At 41.3% G+C, this 19,079-nt stretch overlaps 1 protein-coding gene across 1 annotated transcript in view; it reads right to left on the bottom strand.

Annotated features, from left to right (window-relative positions):
- fat2 (FAT atypical cadherin 2) overlaps positions 1-19,079 on the bottom strand; it is a 130,927-nt gene that overhangs the window by 49,359 nt on the left and 62,489 nt on the right. Inside the window, exons 15-19 of the mRNA XM_039813545.1 lie at positions 18,608-18,841; positions 11,343-11,732; positions 3,714-3,925; positions 389-526; positions 40-183 (exon numbers count right to left, since the gene is read on the bottom strand). Coding sequence (XP_039669479.1) covers positions 40-183; positions 389-526; positions 3,714-3,925; positions 11,343-11,732; positions 18,608-18,841 — 1,118 coding nt within the window. The remainder of the gene's footprint in view (positions 1-39; positions 184-388; positions 527-3,713; positions 3,926-11,342; positions 11,733-18,607; positions 18,842-19,079) is intronic.

Raw genomic sequence — 19,079 nt, 5'->3', positions numbered from 1 at the left:
TGTTGAGCAGACGTGTAGGAGATGTTGTGGCTGTCATACCTGCAGCAGCAGACTGTGGTTGACCTGGGAGAAGACGGGCGGGTTGTCGTTGACATCGGTGACAGTGATGGTGATGAGGACCGCCGAGGACAGGGGAGGATCCCCTTCATCTGCTGCCTGCACCGTCAGAGAGTAATGAGGGATCTGGAGAGGAAAAAGAGGGGACATTCACAATGTTCTTTTATTTAACTTTTTTACAATCATTTTTGTTCCTTTCTATTTGCTTGTTGTTTCTTTTACTTTCAGAATTGTTTAACCTTCATATCTTGTGTTTAAAAAAATTCATCTTTATATCTGCCTTTTGTCGTTGTTCGTTTCGACTTATTTAACCGTACAGAAACATACTGACCTCTTCTCTGTCCAGCGCAGTGCGGACTGTGATTTCTCCGCTACGAGGGTGAATAGAGAACTGCTGCGCAGCGTCTCCGCTCACAATGGAGTAACGCAGCAGATTGTTGATGGGACCGTCTTGATCAGTTGCTGTAACCTGGAGGTAAAGAAAGGGAGGAGAGGAATAATACGTCTCCCTTTTGTCTTGCCTTTTTCCTGAGCTATGTCAGAGGTCAGGCAGAAGTCCACACACTAAACTGATAGCACCCAACAGAGCAACAACAATGCCAATAATACATAAAAGTCAGAGGTCACGGTTATCTAGAGCACTTCTCCATGGGGACAAAAAAACACTCCAAGTGCCCACTTGGATGCCCCGATGGTAGATAGAACATGATAAAGTGCCATCAATGTGGGGCCAATGTGTTGATGAAGTGCCCTCTAGTGTGCCCTTCGAGTGAAGAAAACAAAGTAAAGTGCCCTCTAGGGAGTCCTTCCAGTGGATAAAATTTGATAAAGTGCACTCTACTGTGTCCTTCCAGTGAAGAAAACAAAGTAAAGTGACCTATACTGTGTCCTTACAATGGAGAAAATGTGCTAAATTGACCTCCAGGGTGTCATTCCAGTGGAGAAAATGTGATAAAGTGCCCTCTATGGTGTCCTTCTAGTGGTGAAAATGTGATAAAGTGCCCTCTATGGTGTCCTTCTAGTGGTGAAAATGTGATAAAGTGCCCTGTATGATGTCCTTCTAGTGAAGAAAATGTGATAAAGTGCCCTGTATGGTATCCTTCTAGTGGTGAAAATGTGATAAAGTGCCCTGTATGGTGTCATTCCAGTGGCAAAAATGTGATAAAGTGCCCTCTACAGGGTCTTTCCAGTGAAGCAAACATGATAAAGTACCCTAGGGGGTCCTTCCAGTGAAGAAAACAAAGTAAAGTGCCATATAGGGTGTCCTTTCAGTGAAGAAATGCGATAAAGTATTTTCTTGATTTTTGTCTAAGTGGTGATGGCAAATGTGTTCTTGTGGTAAATTGTGTATTTTGTATACCGCTTAAAAATGAATAAAAATTGTTAATCGTAAAGAAAATGTGATTACGTGCCCTCTAGGGTCATTCCAGCAGAGAATGTGTTGCACTGCAATAACCTGATATCTCTAACACCTGTGTTCATGTGCAGTTTGTTCTGATTGTAGCTTGTTTAAGCTTTGTTATTAACCTGCTGCGATGAAGGCTTCATGCCAAACACATTAGAGTTTTTTTAATTAGTTGTAAATTGAAAATTCCTGAAAAAAAATTAAACAGGGTGTATGTAATAGTCTTCAGTGGCAGATTGTTTCATTTGTTTAAAAAAGAAAGACGTTTGGGGTCAATAACAGCCAAAGATGACTCATTAAGATGGACCAATAAAACCATGTACTGAGCTTGTTTTCCTCTTTATTACTTCATCATTTTGTAACAACAGTTCCTATAATTGTGCTCCACTGACAGAGGACTCTCTCCCCGGTATGTGAAAACAGTTCAAACTGTGACATGTTGCAGTTAAATGTTGAAAAATGAGCGATGGAAACAGCCGACGGGAAAAGAAAAATGTCAAAAATGAAACCCTATGATTACAGACTCATCACCCAGCCGAGGCCTGACCATCAGCGAGCCGCTGAGCTGTGTTATTGCTGTCTTATCTCTGCTGCCGGCCCGACAGATGACAGCTGACATGTTGTTGGATAACTGTGTGTGTGTGTGTGTGTGTGTGTGTGTGTGTGTGTGTGTGTGTGTGTGTGCGTGCATGTTGTGTGTGTTTGTGTGCGTATCGGTGCGTTTTTTACACATCATCTCATACTGCCTGATTGTTACTGTGTGTATTATTATAAGTACCAGTGTATTTGATTTTTCATGAGATTCTCTGTTTGTGTGTAATCTTTTTATAATTATTAGAATCATCAGCAGGCTGCCAGGTAGCCTGGCTCCCCCCCTCCTAAGTACTTCCGCTCAATTTTCATTTCCCTTCAGTACTCCGTCTGGGTTTGCGGCATATATTCTTGGGTTTTCTCCGGCCAATCTTTACCGGTCCAATCAGTGAACAGAGGGAGCGGCTGAGAACGATGACGTTGAGGTTGTGCGCTAGTTTGAGTTGTAGTTCCGTAATGGCGGCGGAGAAAGATGCGAGCGAAGCCATTCAGTCCGTTGTGGCAACGCTGCCGAATATCCAGAAATGAAAGCCCGAGCAAGAACACTCTTTGCTGAGTTTTGTTGGTAGCCGTGATGTTGTGGCCCTCCTCCCCACGGGGTTCGGGAACAGTTTGATTTTCCAGCTCGCTCCGTCGTTAGTGGTGAAGGAGTTGGCTAAGGCGAACGCTAGCGATGCTAAGCCGATATTTGTTGTCGTCTCCTCTCTTGTTAGCCTGGTCCTACCAGACATTACGTAGGAGGGCGGAGCCAGGCTACCAGAGTGGCTCTGGGCAGAACCAATAGTTTTAAACTTCAACAGAGTACCCGCCTTCAAGGAAGGTAACGCTTGAAATGTACAAGAGTCTGGTAGGACCAGGCTAGCTGCCAGGTGTCAGAGAATGTCAAATTGCTTACACGTGTGTATTCTCCTGTGTGTGTGTGTGTGTGTGTATGTGTGTCTGTGTGAGATAATAAAAACAAATATTTGTATCGAACCCCTTTGCTATGCGTGTGCTGATGCATGTCAATTGTGTACTCTGTGTGTGTGTGTGTGTGTGTACTCTGTGTACTCTGTGTGTGAGTGTTGAGGTTGAAAGGCACAACACAGAAAATTCTGTTCTGAAGCATAACGGAGAAATGTCCTTCAGTTAAATTGAACCTTGGAAATATATTTAATTTAAAATCCAATCCACAATTCAGTGATTCAATTAAAGATTGCTGATGTTTTTATGCCTATGATGTATGTATGACGTGTGCATATGTTGAAGAATTCCTCATTAACTCATTTAATCAATGTAACACTTGACTATTTCTTTACAGCCCCGCTTGTTGGTACTTGAAAGACAGCAGCTGTTGGTTCGAAACATACTTAAAGTACACCTTCCCTTTAAAAATGTGTAACTAACTGCATTTGGGTCAAACACCAATGTTCTAAATACTCAGAATTACTCAACAAAAACTATATGTATATATATACTGTATATATAAATAAAAGCTGATGAAAATCTTTTAAACTGACCGTTGTCGATCTTAAAAATCAATCTACATACCTTGTATTCTGCAGGTGGTTGTGTGTACTGTGATGGTTAGGCACGAATACACAAACCGTTACAATAGATGAACCGTTACAGCCTTAATATATATATACACAAAAATAGCGGTGTCCCTCTGTGCTCTTACCTTCATCACCAGGCTTCCAGGCGTCAGATCCTCCGATATCTCTGCGCTGTAGTCGCCTCGTCCGAACACTGGCGCGTTGTCGTTCAGGTCCGTCACGTTGATGATAACCGTGGTGATGTCGCTGAGGGACGACTTGCCACGACTTCCCTCTACAGACAGGTAGTACTGCCGGGAAACTTCAAAGTCCAGCGGGGCGGTGAGGGTCAGGAGGCCTGCAAGAGCACAGGGTAAAGACTTGATATTATTATTGAAAAATGTGAGACGATGCCATATAGAATGGACCCGTTCGTACAACAAACCCCATTAGAAGTGGGAAATTTACTTTGGACACTAGTCAGATCTATTACACCTTTTATACCTTTGGTCATTTTAGTAAAAAAACATCACAGAAAGACAGCGTTCTGATGTAAGGTTACATGATTTGTTGGGGGAGATGAAACCCTTAACTTTTAAACAGTTACCTCTGATATACAACATACAGCACAAAGTTCACTACTTGTACAAAGCTGCCCAGTACACGAGCCAAATACTGTGGGATTCATAAAACATGTGCAAGGTCTTGATATTGTTCTGTGTTTTTCTTCAGCCTCCACACCCCCGTCAGATTTACCGGTGAGTCTATCATTACAAATAATACATGTTACAAGGCTGAACGCCCTTCAAAGATACAGAAGGTTGTTTTAAATTCTAGTCAAGATCTCAATGGTTTTGAAAAATACCAAATATATTGAATAAAACACAGTGCACAGCACCACCAAAGGGCACCGATGGGATTTGAGCTGAGAGCCACAGACAGACCAAAACACATTATTGGTTTTGGTCTTTTCATGGGATTTAGTGATTATTTAGGAAAAATATAAAACCTCAGCATAAAGAAACGAGAAGAACGAACGACACTCAGTCAGCCTTTGTTGGATTAAGAAATCATCAGAAGTACTGAAATTACAACATAAAACAAAACTGACAGCAGCATGTTGTGACTTGACATTATTCGTCCTATTATACTATTCTCTTTTCCTTTTCATGAAGCTCTGTCAGTATGGCTTTACCAATCTCAGTCTTCCCGTCTTCTTCTCTAAGTAAACTCGTAAACTATCCATCCAAATCACACATCTCTCAACTGCCAACAAACCAAATCTACAGTAAACATATCATTTGTGTTCTGATGATCCAGCTGCTGGAGACAGAACCCGTTGTTCTAACTTGTTTATTACAGTTAGCAGGTCTGACGAGACAAGATACCTCTGTTAGTAAGCTCATTATGCCACACAATGTCTGAGTGTATGTGTCGACTCACATCCAGCAGTGTGTGGGTGAAACACGCGCCCTGTTTTCTAGGGCTGCCAGCCAGTCTGCTGAACCACACTTCGTGAAGATAAAACTAAATGGGATCCAACAAAAACAACCATCTACCATTCCCTCTCAAACTAAACACCTCCAGGTTTCAACAGGTTACATTTGTGCACCTTGTACACACAGCACAGATGTTGCTTCATTGATCTTTCTTGGATCAAGGAGATTTGTACAACCAACCTCAGGCCTGGTCCACACGTACACATAGCTTTTAAAACATAGCTTTTTCTTTGCGTTTTGGCTTTTCGTCCACACACAAACAGCATTTTAAGTCACTGTAAAAGGAGCTTTTGGAAAACTCAGGCCAGGGTGAAGACTTTTAGAAATGATAAAAAGTGTGTAGACAGCAGGGGGAGACTCCAGTGGCTCCAAAACAAAGTCAGTTTCCATAGAAGTCTAAAGGGAAATTACATTGCTTCTCACTTGATTTATTACCACAGTAAACAGTTTATAATGACTTTATGGTCTCAATTGCTAGTTCTACTTCAATATATCATGATATTCATTGTGTAACTTATGGTGCCATTATGCAGGGGAGGCTTTCAGGGCGTGGCTGGAGTGCAATCTCTGCCATTCCGTTATTGTCACGCATCCCCCGCAGCAGTCTCCCGGCGTGCGAGGCGTTCTTTCCCCGTTGTTTTTTTCCTAAACCCAACCTCCGCCATCCTCTTATTGTCGCGTGTCCCCCGCGGCCGTCTCCCGGCGTGTGACGCGTCCTCCCCCGCAATCTCCGTATAGACCATTTCGTGCTGGCCACCACGGAAAAAACAAGAAAAACGTCCCAGTGAACACGGATCAATAGATTAAAATAACGTGACCATTTCACGAAATGCCGTGAGACCGCGTTGTCCTTGAACAGTTGTGAAAGTGTAAATTATGCCAATGTCTGAGATTCATTTTGGCACTTACTAATGTAAAACTCTGCATGTTGTGTCTTTAGTATAGAAGAAGCAACTATCCTACATGGCTGCATTGTGCTCCCGCTGCAACGTGTCTGTCAATAATGGTTCGTATCGATTTTCATTTTTCATGTTTTGCTCAAAGCAATCTAAGCTCATTCTTCCTGCGTGATGCAACTTCTCAGAAAGAAGACACCAGATGTGATTTGTCATGGTCAACTTTTGTTTCCTACGTGTCTCACACTCACTCAAACAACACACACACACACACACACACACACAGAATGAAAGAATTTCTTGGACAATAATGTGGCCTTGATACTCAAACAAACACATTTGTACATGTGCTGATGACACAGTGTAGTCCATGTAAATGGACTGTTTTTATATAGCGCTTTTCTAGTCTAAACGACTACTCAAAGCACTTTAACATAGTACAGGAACCATTCACCATTCACACACATTCATACACTGTGGCCGAGGCTGCCATATAAGGTGCCACCTGTCTTGCCCAGTGTCTTGCCCAAGGACACTTCGACATGGGACTGCAGGGCCAGGGATCGAACTACCAACCTTCCCATTGGCTCTACCACTGAGCCACAGCCGTCCCTATATCTAAAGCAGAGACAGTATAAAAGAGCCCAGATGACACTCGTTGCAAATCTGTTACATTCCACTCTCTAAAAACTCTGAACAAAACCTCTCGTCTGTTTTAATTGGTATAAATGTAAATCAAATTGATACGCCATTTTACTTTCTGAAGATTATTCAGCGTAAACCAACCTTGAAACAATCATCCTTTGCTACTGAGCCTTTCTTATCTATCTATTCTTATGTATGTGAAATGAATGGAGGGATAAAAAGGGATATAAAGTATATATTCATGCGTGTCTCTGAGATCTTGTCAACTCACGGAGGTCAAGCCAGTAGATGATAGGACATGAACCACAAAACAGTCGTGATCGGGTTGTTTTACAATCATTTTTTAAATTATATTATACAAATGCATCCCAAAATGTATGACTCCGCAACAAACTGTGAAAACTGTCTGCGTATGCAGGAGTATATCCTTACCACTCATTAGAAGGCAAGAAGCAGGGTCACACAGAATGTGCAGAATATTCTGCAGAATATTCTGCAGAATATTCCACAGATTTTAAACCAAAAAATAAATAAAAAAATTAAACTCAGAATGTTAAAACATCTGTATCCCAGGCAAAAAACAGTCTGCATCATTCTGCATCACTGCTGAAAGCTGAAAAATAATCTGCAGATTTTGATTGCGTCCGATAATAAGTCTTCCCTTCATGCAAAAATTCTTATATAAATCATATGGCATCTCTTTTAATCACTTCTATTCGCAGTCCATGCACAGTGACACCTTTTTGCTATATCATCATAAATATATCATCATCCTGCTTAGTCAGATGGGATGACACTTAACTTTCAGCCACAGAGATATGTGGACTGTGAAACATGTCCCTATAATTCAGCGACACATTACACTGTCACGTTGTGTAAACCCTGTCCATCGGTCACCTGCCATATTATGACAAACAAGGGTACTGTATGTCTTCTGATCCAGGGCCAGTGTGAGATTTAGTGCGTCCTTAGCAGCATCCTTGAAAAGGCTTACTGATGACGCAGCGCCACCATCATTTATTTAATACATTTGAATCATTCTGTGGACATAAAAGAAAACCTCATGAATTATCCAACAAGCCGGTCGGAGTCATGATCTTTTCGTCAGGCAGTGGACAAAAAAAACAACAACTTGATTACAAATAATTTTTTACAAAAACAAGGAACTCATCGCTTTGTACTGTCTGTTTTTAACTTTTAGATAAACGTCCAACTCAACCAGTGACCTACATTTTTGCTTGTGTTAATAAATGCCTTTGTATTCATTTAATTTCTGACGAATGCTTAAAAATGTTACCTCTTTACTGCAATTCCATGCAAATACATTAATGAATGAATCCATGTTTTCACCCTTATAAGCTCTCCCCATTTAAATCTCAGCAAACCATTTCTTACCTAACCTTAACCATCTTTATAATAATAATAATAATACATTTTATTTATATAGCACTTTTCATGGTACTCAAAGACACTTTACAGTAAAACCAGCACATGTAGCACATTAAAAAAGGGAAGCAATACAACCAACACATAAAACAAGCGCTCAGTAAACGGAGCCTGGTTATGGAGGGCTTTGTGGGTGAGGAGGAGGACTTTAAACTGGATACGTTGGGAAACAGGGAGCCAGTGGAGGTTCCGAAGGACGGGAGTGATGTGATCACGGGAACAGGTGTGGGTGAGGAGACGGGCAGCAGAGTTTTGGATGTATTGGAGTTTATTGAAGGCTTTTGCAGGTGAACCATAGAGGATGCTGCTGTTTATCTTAAAACCTTAAAGTTACCTTTTATTCATGTGAGAAGATTGTTGGGAGCCGTGCATGGCTCTGAATAAGCAAAAATTCATATTTGTGTGTATATATGTGTGTGTGTGTGTGTGTGTGTGTGTGTGTATATGTGTGTGTTGTGTTGAGCCTTCTTAGTGTTTTAAAAATAGCGATTTCGATACGATGATAGTAGTGACCCTAGCTCTCCCATTCAAAAGGCCATTTGACCGAAAAATGAAAATACAGTAAATAATGAAAGTGCCGTTTCCTAACTATGCTTTTAAACTAAAGTTTGATTCGGGTATATTCACAAAAAGACCCTAGGTTGAATTTTAGCGAGAGTTGCGCTTTAACAAGTAAACTGCTGATGTATTCTCAGCTCTGATAGCTGACAGCTGTCTGCTCTAAGCGCTGACACCGTAACCCTCTCTCACGTACACACTAAGCACTGAGCTATTCCTTAAATGAGCTTATAACACCAAGATATGTCTCTTCAACACAGTCTCACTCCCTACTCGTCAAAAGTATGATGCATGGTCAAGGACCCCTGGTGTTAGGTTTCAATGAAATAGGGGTACCCGTTGCGTACCACGCCCCCTTAACTCAAAATCTGTGAGTTTTATTATTGGTATTTTTAGCCCAATAACCGCTGTTTTAATCAACATTATTCACGAGATATTATCATGGTTTATATGTATTTCTTTTAATGGTATTATTTCGGTCTATTTGGGCCAGGGAAGCTGGGTTGCTTTTTTGTTTATTTATATTATAATATAATAATGCACCTAGGTCACTATGCGGAAAAGGGAAAAGACCCTGCCCTGAAGTAGGAGCTGAAAGAGTTACAGGAAGTGTGGTCAGAGGAACTTAATAATCCCCAAATTGGTCCAGTCGGAACACGTATATGAACGTTATGTTCTAGGAACTGCAAAAATCTGTCTGGTCGGAAAGGGATTATTGCCTGCCAGAGCTACCTGTATAACCGAGCCGCACCACTGTAACTGTAGTTTAAAAAAAAAAAAATCCTAGTGGCTTATAAACCTGGTGGGGGGCAATTTAGGCTTGGTGGGCCATCAGGCTTGCAATTCACTGGGGAAAACCGTGCATGTCTTTACACAAATGCTGACTCACCAATTCATTGCTGGTTGACACCTAATACAAGAGAGACACTATCCAAACCTACCACACATTGACAGTGAAGAATTTTTGGAAATTTGTTTTTGGCTGTGACACTGGATACTTTAAGTGTAAATTAGAAACAGACTCTGAGAACCTGGGATACTGGTTCAGCTCCCAGATACTGACAGAGTAAACAAAGAAAAGCATGAAAAAAAAGGCTGATCAGGTGATTTAACGATCAGCACAAGCTCTGCAGAGAAAGAACACAAGTCAGTCTTCTTCAGCCTGCTATCACTTAACTACACATTTAAAGGGATTAGTGCAGCTTTATTAACACATCCCTCTAACTTAACTCAACCCTCTGAACGGCAGACTGAGCCTGCTGTGATTCTGATTCTTGATTAATATTAGAACTCTGCCTGAGGTGTTTATCCCAAAAGATACTTCACTGTTTTGTTGTTCTAGTTTGACTGGAATAAATATACATAATCTGCCAATGCACGTCTCGAGAATCTGAACAACCATACCAATTCTAATGTATTCCTGCCAGGGCCTGTTTGTTTGTCCAGCAGTCTGATATTCTGATCCCCACATGTCTGCTTTCCAAACTTCTCAAACTCTCTGCTCTCCCAAAATCATTAAACCTAAGGCAGTAGGCAGTGATCAATGAGCCAGGTTCTTCTGACCAGCTTGCCCTTTAATGATTTATCGGCAGGGCGCCGTGAGATAGTCCCACAGGGTCCAAAAGGCGCTGACTGCAGTTGAGAAAACTCAAACCAAACTGAACTTCAGGTCAGAAGCCAGTCAGAAGAAGTGAAAAGAATAAAACTAAATAATACGGGATGTGGTGGAAGATTTGCTCAAGCAATAGACCTAAAGATAAGACACAAATCATGAATTACGTAGAAAATGAATTCTTTTAAACAGGTAAACAGACAAAAAAGGGTACAAAAAAATTTAGAGCTGAGGAAAGACCACATCTAGTCTTTTAGTGTTCTAATTTTCTGTCTAAAATCATTTAATTAGGCAATTATCTGGGATTCAGTTATTAGGTGTTACATATTAATATGCACAAAATATCAACATTATTATTAATTAAAGACAATACTAATTACTTTAAACCTGCGACACAAATACAGAGTGGACTAGCAGCATTACAGAACTTTGCTTCCAGATTTTTGCTTGATTTTTGTGTCCAAATGTGTAAAACTTTTTTTGCGCGGTTTTAAAATGGATTTACCACTTACAAAAAGAGAAGATACTGCATCTTGCTAACAGCAAACAGCCAAAGCTTTGAGACTGTCCAGCAATGTTTCAAATATTTGCTGAATGCGGCAAACATTTTGTTATTAGAATTTCTGTTTTCCTTCATAACAGATTACACGAGAAACATTTAAAGCTGCATTAAAGGTCCCATGGCATGAAAATGTCACTTTATGAGGATTTTTAACATTAATGTGAGTTCCCCCAGCCTGCCTATGGTCCCCCAGTGGCTAGAAATGGTGATAGGTGTAAACCGAGCCCTGGGTATCCTGCTCTGCCTTTGAGAAAATGAAAGCTCAGATGGGCCGATCTGGAATCTTCTCCTTATGAGGTCATAAGGAGCAAGGTTACCTCCCCTTTCTCTGCTTTGCCCGCCCAGAGAATTTGGCCCACCCATGAGAGAGAGAGAGACATCATGGCTTTCAAACGAGCAAAGTGGCAGTTGGTCAAGGCCAAGGTTGGTCAGTGTATGTTGCATCATGAATCATTGCAGTGCTCCTTTAAATACAAGAATGCATCTTGGGAAACTTGGTGGGGTTCGTAAATGTGTCAACAATGTGCGAGACGGATGGATAAGAAATGTTTTCCAACCTGTCTGCGTGTCCAGCAGGAAGCGTACGTCATCGTTGCCGGACACGATGCGGTAGACGATGGGATCCGGCCCTCCGCCGTCTCTGGTCAGGGCGGAGACGCTCAGCACCTCAGACCCCACCGCCAAGGATTCTGGGAGCTGAGCGGTGTACTCCGAGCTCAGGAAGACGGGCTGGTAGTCGTCCAGGGAGACCACGTCCACCGTCACAGTGGCGACGGAGTAGAGGTGACGAGGCAGGCCGCGATCCGTGGCCTTCACCTTCAGCTCAAAGGTGGGCGGGGTGTCGGCGGTCAGCGGGCGCTCCAGCCGCAGGATCCCAGAGAACTCTTCCAGAGAGAAGTAGCCGCTGTCGCCCGCCAGGAGGGAGTACTTCACCTCGGAGTTTATGCCTGGAGGAGGGGGGAAGATGGACAGATGGGAATGAAAGTGTTCTCTGGTACCAACACAAACTGACTCAGTTCGTTTGATGATCAGTATACCGCACGGGTGTCACACGCAACTTCACTAAGGGCCACGCTGGAAAATGAGAATCACATCAAGGGCCAGACATGTAGAGTTTACTGTCATGCTTTTATTTAATCAAATATATTTGAGTGTATTATTGCATGTCTCATATAGCCTTCTCTCTTACAGTTTGGTCGACATAAAGCATAAAAAGTCCCTCAGCCATCATAGGGGAGAGAGACCTGGCTGGCACCCCAAACAAAAGATAAATCATTTAAACCTGAGCCAAACTGTCACAATAGGGTTTAGCAAATCAAGCAGAACAATGATTAAATTTTTCAAAGAGGACTCACAGCAACCTGTTTCACAGCCTAAATATAAAACTATCTGCTTCTGTGGGAATTTTTGAGTCTCAATGTCGGCAAATCTGCCCAATTCTCCATTGAGTGTCGCGTAATTGCTTTGCAAACATTTTCCCGTCTTTTTGGTTTGGCGCACAACTAGGCGGGCCTATATCTATTGGGAACCTAAACTGATACGAGGGCCAGATCAAAAATTTGCGAGGGGCCGAATTTGGCCCGCGGGCCTCGGGTTTGAAACGTGATATAACGCTTTGACATGTCATTTAGTTTGAGTTGTATATTGGCCCCGAGCATGCTGCGTGCCACCTGGATTCTTTTCTTTCAAAGGGAAAAACTAATTAGCCGAGTAATTGCTGCCGTTATCGATAACCACATCTGGGTTCCCACACGGTGTGTTCATGATCAAAAGTGAAGCTATGATGTCAAAGCACAGAGAGGGAAAACTCCAACAACTGTGATCAAAAGATGGAAAACTGTTCATATTAAAGAATCTTTTGTGCATGTTCCAATAAACACTGATCAAAAAACAAGATAACAACAGTACTAATCCAGTAGATGTAGCCGTTTCTACACAAATCGCTCCGACATCAAGTCTATCTAAAGCAGGCTGTACACAGGGAGCATAAAATGTCAGCGTCATTAAAGTAACACTATAATGATCTTAAAAACAAAAAAAAAACCTGGAGGAAGGATGCTTTTAGGAACGACATTCTTGTGTACCCTCTTTGTTTTTAAAATGTAAAAGCCCTGCAAGTGGCTCCTGGAGGCTGCAATGCTCCTAAAACAGAATGTCCAGATATTTTTTTTTTTTACAGTTTTCAGCATTGATCCAGATGAAAATCAGCGGAATTTAGCACACTGTTTTTCCACTTGGTGTGGAGATTTTTTATTTTATTTTATCTGCGGAAAATTCTGTGGAATTATGCATCCACAGATGCCGTGTGGCCTTGCTCATGTCACACAAATGTGTGAAGCACTGACTATTATTTTGCTATTCCTGTAGTGGGAGTCAATACAGTTAGTCTTTTTTTTTGTTTTTAAGATAATTTTTTGGGGCTTTTTATGGCCTTTAATCGACAGGATAGCTTGAAGACAAGAGGAGGGGACCCGGGCCACTGCCAAGGCCTCAGCCTACATGGGGCGCACACTCTACTGGGTGAGATAGACGTCGCCCAAATACAGTTTGTCTTAAGGGTGGTGCTACAAAGAAAGCATTTAATGGGCAATAAAATGAAATGTTTTTTTTATTTGGGAGCATGTCTGTATCGTTTCAAGAGGACAAGTGGTAATCGTGGCGTGCGGGTGGTACTAGAAGAAAGGGCAGAGGCTATGAATATAAAGAGTACACTTAATGGCAATCTGGCCTGCAGATGAGTAGATGTCTTGCTCTATAACAACGTGTAAGAGAGACCGAAAGATGGCTCCACCACTTGGCGGGTACCTCCATCTATAGGCTTTGCAGAAAATACCTAATTCCCACAATATGCAACCTGAACGGTCACAAAAATCCTGACTATAAGAAGGATTTGCCTTTTTACTATTATCAGTGAGTACATGTCAACAAACCGCTTTTAAAATATCTACACACCCTGCGGCTCACAGAAACAAGCAGACAGTTTTCCTTTAAGAGGTCACAAGCTGAAACGTTTGGGAACTGCTGTTTTAGGATAATTATAATGGGAGTGCCATAATTAAAGTACAACATTTTTAGCTCAAACAAAGTGTCAAAAAACCGGTGGTTTTGCAATTTCCAGAGGGAAGATGCCTTTAATTGGCCTAAAGATTGTGCTATGGTTAAAGACCAACATTTCAAATCTGAATTTGAGAGCAGGGGTCTTTAACCTTGTTTAGGCCAAGGACCCCTTGAAAGAGAGACAGAGCAGGGACCCCCTACTACATATATTATATAAAATTGAGTTACACTTATTATACTGGGCCAGATGGATGAAAATGAATGGATATTCATATATAATTTATACATGTGGAAGGCCCAGTGAATCCTTAAGCTTAAATGTATTTGTGAATGGCTCCCATAGTGGCTACTTTTAGTTTTTAGTAAAGTAAATCATCAATGTTGTGTAAGTTAAATGAATTTTTACATGAATAGGGTGATTTGTGTTTGCTCATAATTTGTTGTATTCATGTTACTGTATATATACATACTTTTTTTTTTACTTTCAAATTTCATTAATCTGGCGGCCCCCCTGCAGTAACTCTGAGGACCCCCTATGGGGCTGATTGTTGATTGTAATTTATATTTAATCATTTGCTGTATTATGGCTTAGTTTCCTAATGCTCTCTGTGAAATGTAAATTAGAGGCAAAACATTCCAAAAAAGAAATCTAATTCTGAAAAATGATACTGTAACTGCTCCAGTTTCATTCCAAATGAATCCGGGAAAGATGATAATGATATGCATGCAACATATTACAGATCAATCGGTATATTTCTTGATTTCCATGTGTGCGGTGTAATATAAGAGAGTTTAGCAAACTAACTGGCATACAGATTGTGCTACGGTTAAAGACCGACGTTTCAAATCTGAATTCTAGAGGAGTGGTTTTACAGTTGAATACAATTGATATTTTATCTCTTTCCTAACGTTTCCTGACGCTCTCTCTGAAATATCCATTAAAGGCAAAAAAATTATAACTGCTCCAACACCAGTTTCATTATGAATGAATCCAAGAAGGATGGTAGTGATATACATGCATCGTATTACAGATCTATCAGTATATTTCTCCATATCAAATTCAAATCTACTGAATCCAACTGTAGTTTGTGTCTTTTTTGTTGTAGTGTTTTGGTTACATTTCTTTGGCAAAGAAAAAAAAAAGTTCCTTAGTCATTGTTGTCTGTGAGAACATTTTCTGTGTAGAGAAAGAGGACAAGCTGCTGCACATCTGAAGGAGTGGCTGACCTGTTCTGTCTGCTCCTGTTTCCCTAGCCTGCTCTGTTTGTGTGTGCGTGTGTGTATCTTTGTGTCTGTGTGTGTGTGTGTGTGTGTCTTTGTGTCTGTGTGTGTGACTGTCTACCTATCTGAATTTGTCTATTTCTGTGCATACGGTATTAGTATAGTATTAGTATGCGGTATTAGAGCAGAATATTTATGTTTGTGAGTGTCTTTGCATTTAATAGATCCTTGTGTGTGTAAGTTTGTGTGTGTGTGTGTGTGTGTGTGTGTGTGTGTCGAACACCACACCAGTGCTACAGCTGGTTTCAGATGAGGAGACTGTCTGTTCTACAGCTGGTTTCAGATGAGGAGACTTTACTTTACTCTTACCTGACCACTTACCACCTGTGGCAACACATGAATAAAACATTAAAACACAGCAATGGACATTTGCTGGAAACTTCAACCAGAAGACACTGGTTACGATTTGTTCAGTGCTAAAACGCTGACGTGATTTAAAAAGCAGGGAGATCAAATTGTGCGTTGAAACAAACAAACAGAATGACACGTTTGTGTGAGTGAGATTAAAAGCAGGAGGCTATTAATTACAGGAAAGAGGAAAAAAAAGAAGAAAAAACTGAGAAAATTGTGTCAAAGTAACACAAAGGAAACAAGGAAGAGACAGAGATAACTGAACAAGCAAAGTGTTCCTTTATATGTTGAGAAGATGTCCCTATGTAAGCTGAATGAAGTCTTTAGAAAGCCTCTTAGATCAGTTGGAAAATGCATCGTCACAAAGCTGAAAACAGGGCTGTTTTTCTGACACCAGAAATTCAATTTTATATACTATAGTATCAAATCATAACAAGAGTTATCTCAGTACACTTATAGAGTACCGATAGAGTATGTCTAGACTACACTCTCTAATTTACAAAGACCAAGAAAGTTTTAAAACGTTTGAGAGATGCGTGGTTTTCACAGGACAGCGACGGTATAAACATGATCTTATAGAATATGATGCATTGCTGTAGATTAAACTACCCAACAGTATATAAAGGTTAAACTGGGTTAAAGAGGTGAGCTTGTGAGCAGAAGGTTGTTCAATCATGGATGTATAATAAGACCTGGATACAGCGTTCAATGCCGAGCCCCGATCATTCCTATGAGAGTTGCTCTTTGGCGCATAAAGCCATCATGGAGCCAAAAATTACACGGATGATCGGCGCTGCGTCTGCACTATGAGGCCCATAGAGCAGGCGCACTAGAGACCTCTACCGGCTGAGCCTTTTAGTGTTTAGTGCTCCGCTAATGATTTTGCGGAGGTTGTAAATGTCTCCACTGATTTACAGACGTCTCTTTCGCCATGTAAGTCTATGGAAAAAAGTATTTTTGGCCCGGCAATTTCACTGTTTTGGCCACTATGTTCAGTTTGCCTTAAAGCCTGGTGCACTTCCTGGGGGCCTGGTTCAATCCCCAGACCGGCAGGACAAATCTGGGGGGAGAAAATAAAAAAAATGCAGCGCTTGCCTCTCCCTCATTACCACCATCAAGGTGCCCTTGAGCAAGATCCATACAATTAGTACTTTTACTTTAAGTACTTCAACTATATTTTGCTTTACAGGTTTTAAAAGCATGATTTTTACTTGTAGTAAAATATTTTCACAGTGTGGAATTGGTACTTTAACTTAGGTAATGGATCTGAATATATCTTTCCCTGCTGGGTATGATGATATCATATAATACCATGTTCACCATCTTAGCTTATTTGAGCATGATAACATTTGCTAATTAGCTCCAGACACGGACTGATAAGGGCGCTAGATGAAAAGTCAGAGGATCACCAAACAGAAGTTATTACATTTAAAAATGTATGTGACCTAATGTGTAAACCAAGACGCTAATTAAAATTAAAATCCCGGAGCAGCAAATAATTACCAGCACAGCTGGCTGACTCGGTGGAGAGGGAACAGGTAGGCATTTTCATAAAGCAAAAACTCTGTTGGGAATGGCTTAGTCTTTAATTATGTTCAGGATTAGTATACACTGTACGCACACAAAGGCGAGCCTGTGTATTAGGCTTTGGTAGAGTTAAGGATCGCTGACACCAGGTTTTACGGGTTGTAACGGCATGTTCTGACCTGAGAGAAACATGATAAAGCTCTCTATGGTCTTATTGTCGTTGCACGTGCGTGTTTACAGCACACACAATGACATTTTAAAACCTACTAGGCAGCCAGCAACTCTCTTTTACTCATTTTGGGCATGCCCAAAGGATGAGACTATTTGGGACAATGGGACAAGATCTTCGAGACATTTTCATACAATTTGCAATAAGGCCATGGACCCAGAACCGCAGGAGGCAAAATTTAGAGATCTGGGTCTCTCTCAGTCCCAGACTCGCACTCTTGCATTTATATCATTGCTAGCTAGAAGCCTCATTCTGAGTGACATGGTCGTGGCTCACTTAGTCTCTTGTTGCCAGACCTTCCTCCACAGCAGTTTGGAGGAGGGTCAGGCTAGTCGACACATCATTCTGGGATGGGAAAAAAAGTGCTCTGGTTTATTGGGATTTCTTTAAACCAATCACAATCGTCTTGGGCGGTGCTATGCGCTGGACAGAGACCTAGTGCCTCTGCAAAATAGTCTCTGGAAGGAACTTGTTTTGGTGGAACGTGTACGTTCAAAAGTAGTTTTAGTTGTGCAACAGAAAACTCAGATTGGACAGATCTGGATTTACCCTGCAGAGATCTGAGGAGCAGTTAACCAGAGTCCTCATAAATCCACCGGAGTTTAGAATTCCAACAGAAAGAAAGCGGAAGGGAACGGACATCCAGCTGAAAAGAAGGACATCCGGCGGAATGTTCGGTGGCACCTGAGCAATCCCGGAAGTGGAAAGTCGTGGGTGTAGACTATGGCTCACTTGAAACAGGAAAAGCTCAGGTGTAAGGCAAGGCAAGGCAAGGCAACTTTATTTCTATAGCACAATTCAGCAGCAATGCGATTCAAAGTGCTTTACACAAGACATAAAAACAGTTAAAAATATCATACAAATTGGTAACAGATGAAGAAACAATTATATAATAAAATAAATGAATAAAAAAATAAAATTTAAATACAAAAATGAATTAAGAAAAGGCAGTGTTAAAAAGAAAGGTCTTCAGCCTTGATTTAAAAGAGCTGAGATTAGGAGCCGACCTACAGTTTTGCGGTGTAACTCGAAGTGACTGGGTAATCAATTCCATAAAGTATGGCAACCATTCCTGGACTATTATAACAATGTCTATACTTTACACAATGTCGCTTGATCCCTATTTATGCCTATTCTAATATGGATATCTAACACTGCCTTTATTTTCTTTTATCCATAGTATCATTGTTAATATAAGCACGACATCGTATCCATCTGTATACTGTATTTATATTTACATGATGGTCTGTGCTCGCCATTCCCCTGAGGAGGAAGGGGTGGATGTTGTGGGATGATCTTTTATGTTTGTGTTTACTTGATTGATTTGAAGAAACCAATACAAATAATTGAATAATAATAATAATAATAAACACCTACCAGTGTCTGGGTCCTTGGCGTACACGACAGCGACAGGAGTTCGTACGGTCGTGTTGTCGAACACGGTGACCTCGTAGTGGCTGCTGGAGAACAGAGGCGGGTTGTCGTTCATGTCCTGGACCGTCAGCCGGATGTCTGCCTGACACGAGCGCCCGCCGCCGTCCGTCGCCTTGGCCACCACGTTGTACTCGGCCTCCTTCTCCCGGTCCAGCACAGCCAGAGTGAACAGCTCACCTGGGGACAGATGGACACAACACTGAAGCCATAATGACATTCAACAATAAGTTTGTTGTCTTGTTTGTAGTTTTCCCTGTGGTAATAAACACAATATTAAATAAATCATATTCAAAAATTTTCATTTAACACACTCCTTACTTCCACAAGCTTCCAGATTTAATGTTTTTCCCCCCCATTAAGTTTGGCAATAAGAAAGAATCAGCCCAGTACAAGCAGCCCAGTGAGGCCCATTACC

Source organism: Perca fluviatilis, chromosome 10, assembly GCF_010015445.1.
Source record: "Perca fluviatilis chromosome 10, GENO_Pfluv_1.0, whole genome shotgun sequence".
Classification (NCBI taxonomy): Eukaryota; Metazoa; Chordata; class Actinopteri; order Perciformes; family Percidae; genus Perca; species Perca fluviatilis.
This window is presented reverse-complemented; position numbering and strand designations above follow the sequence as displayed.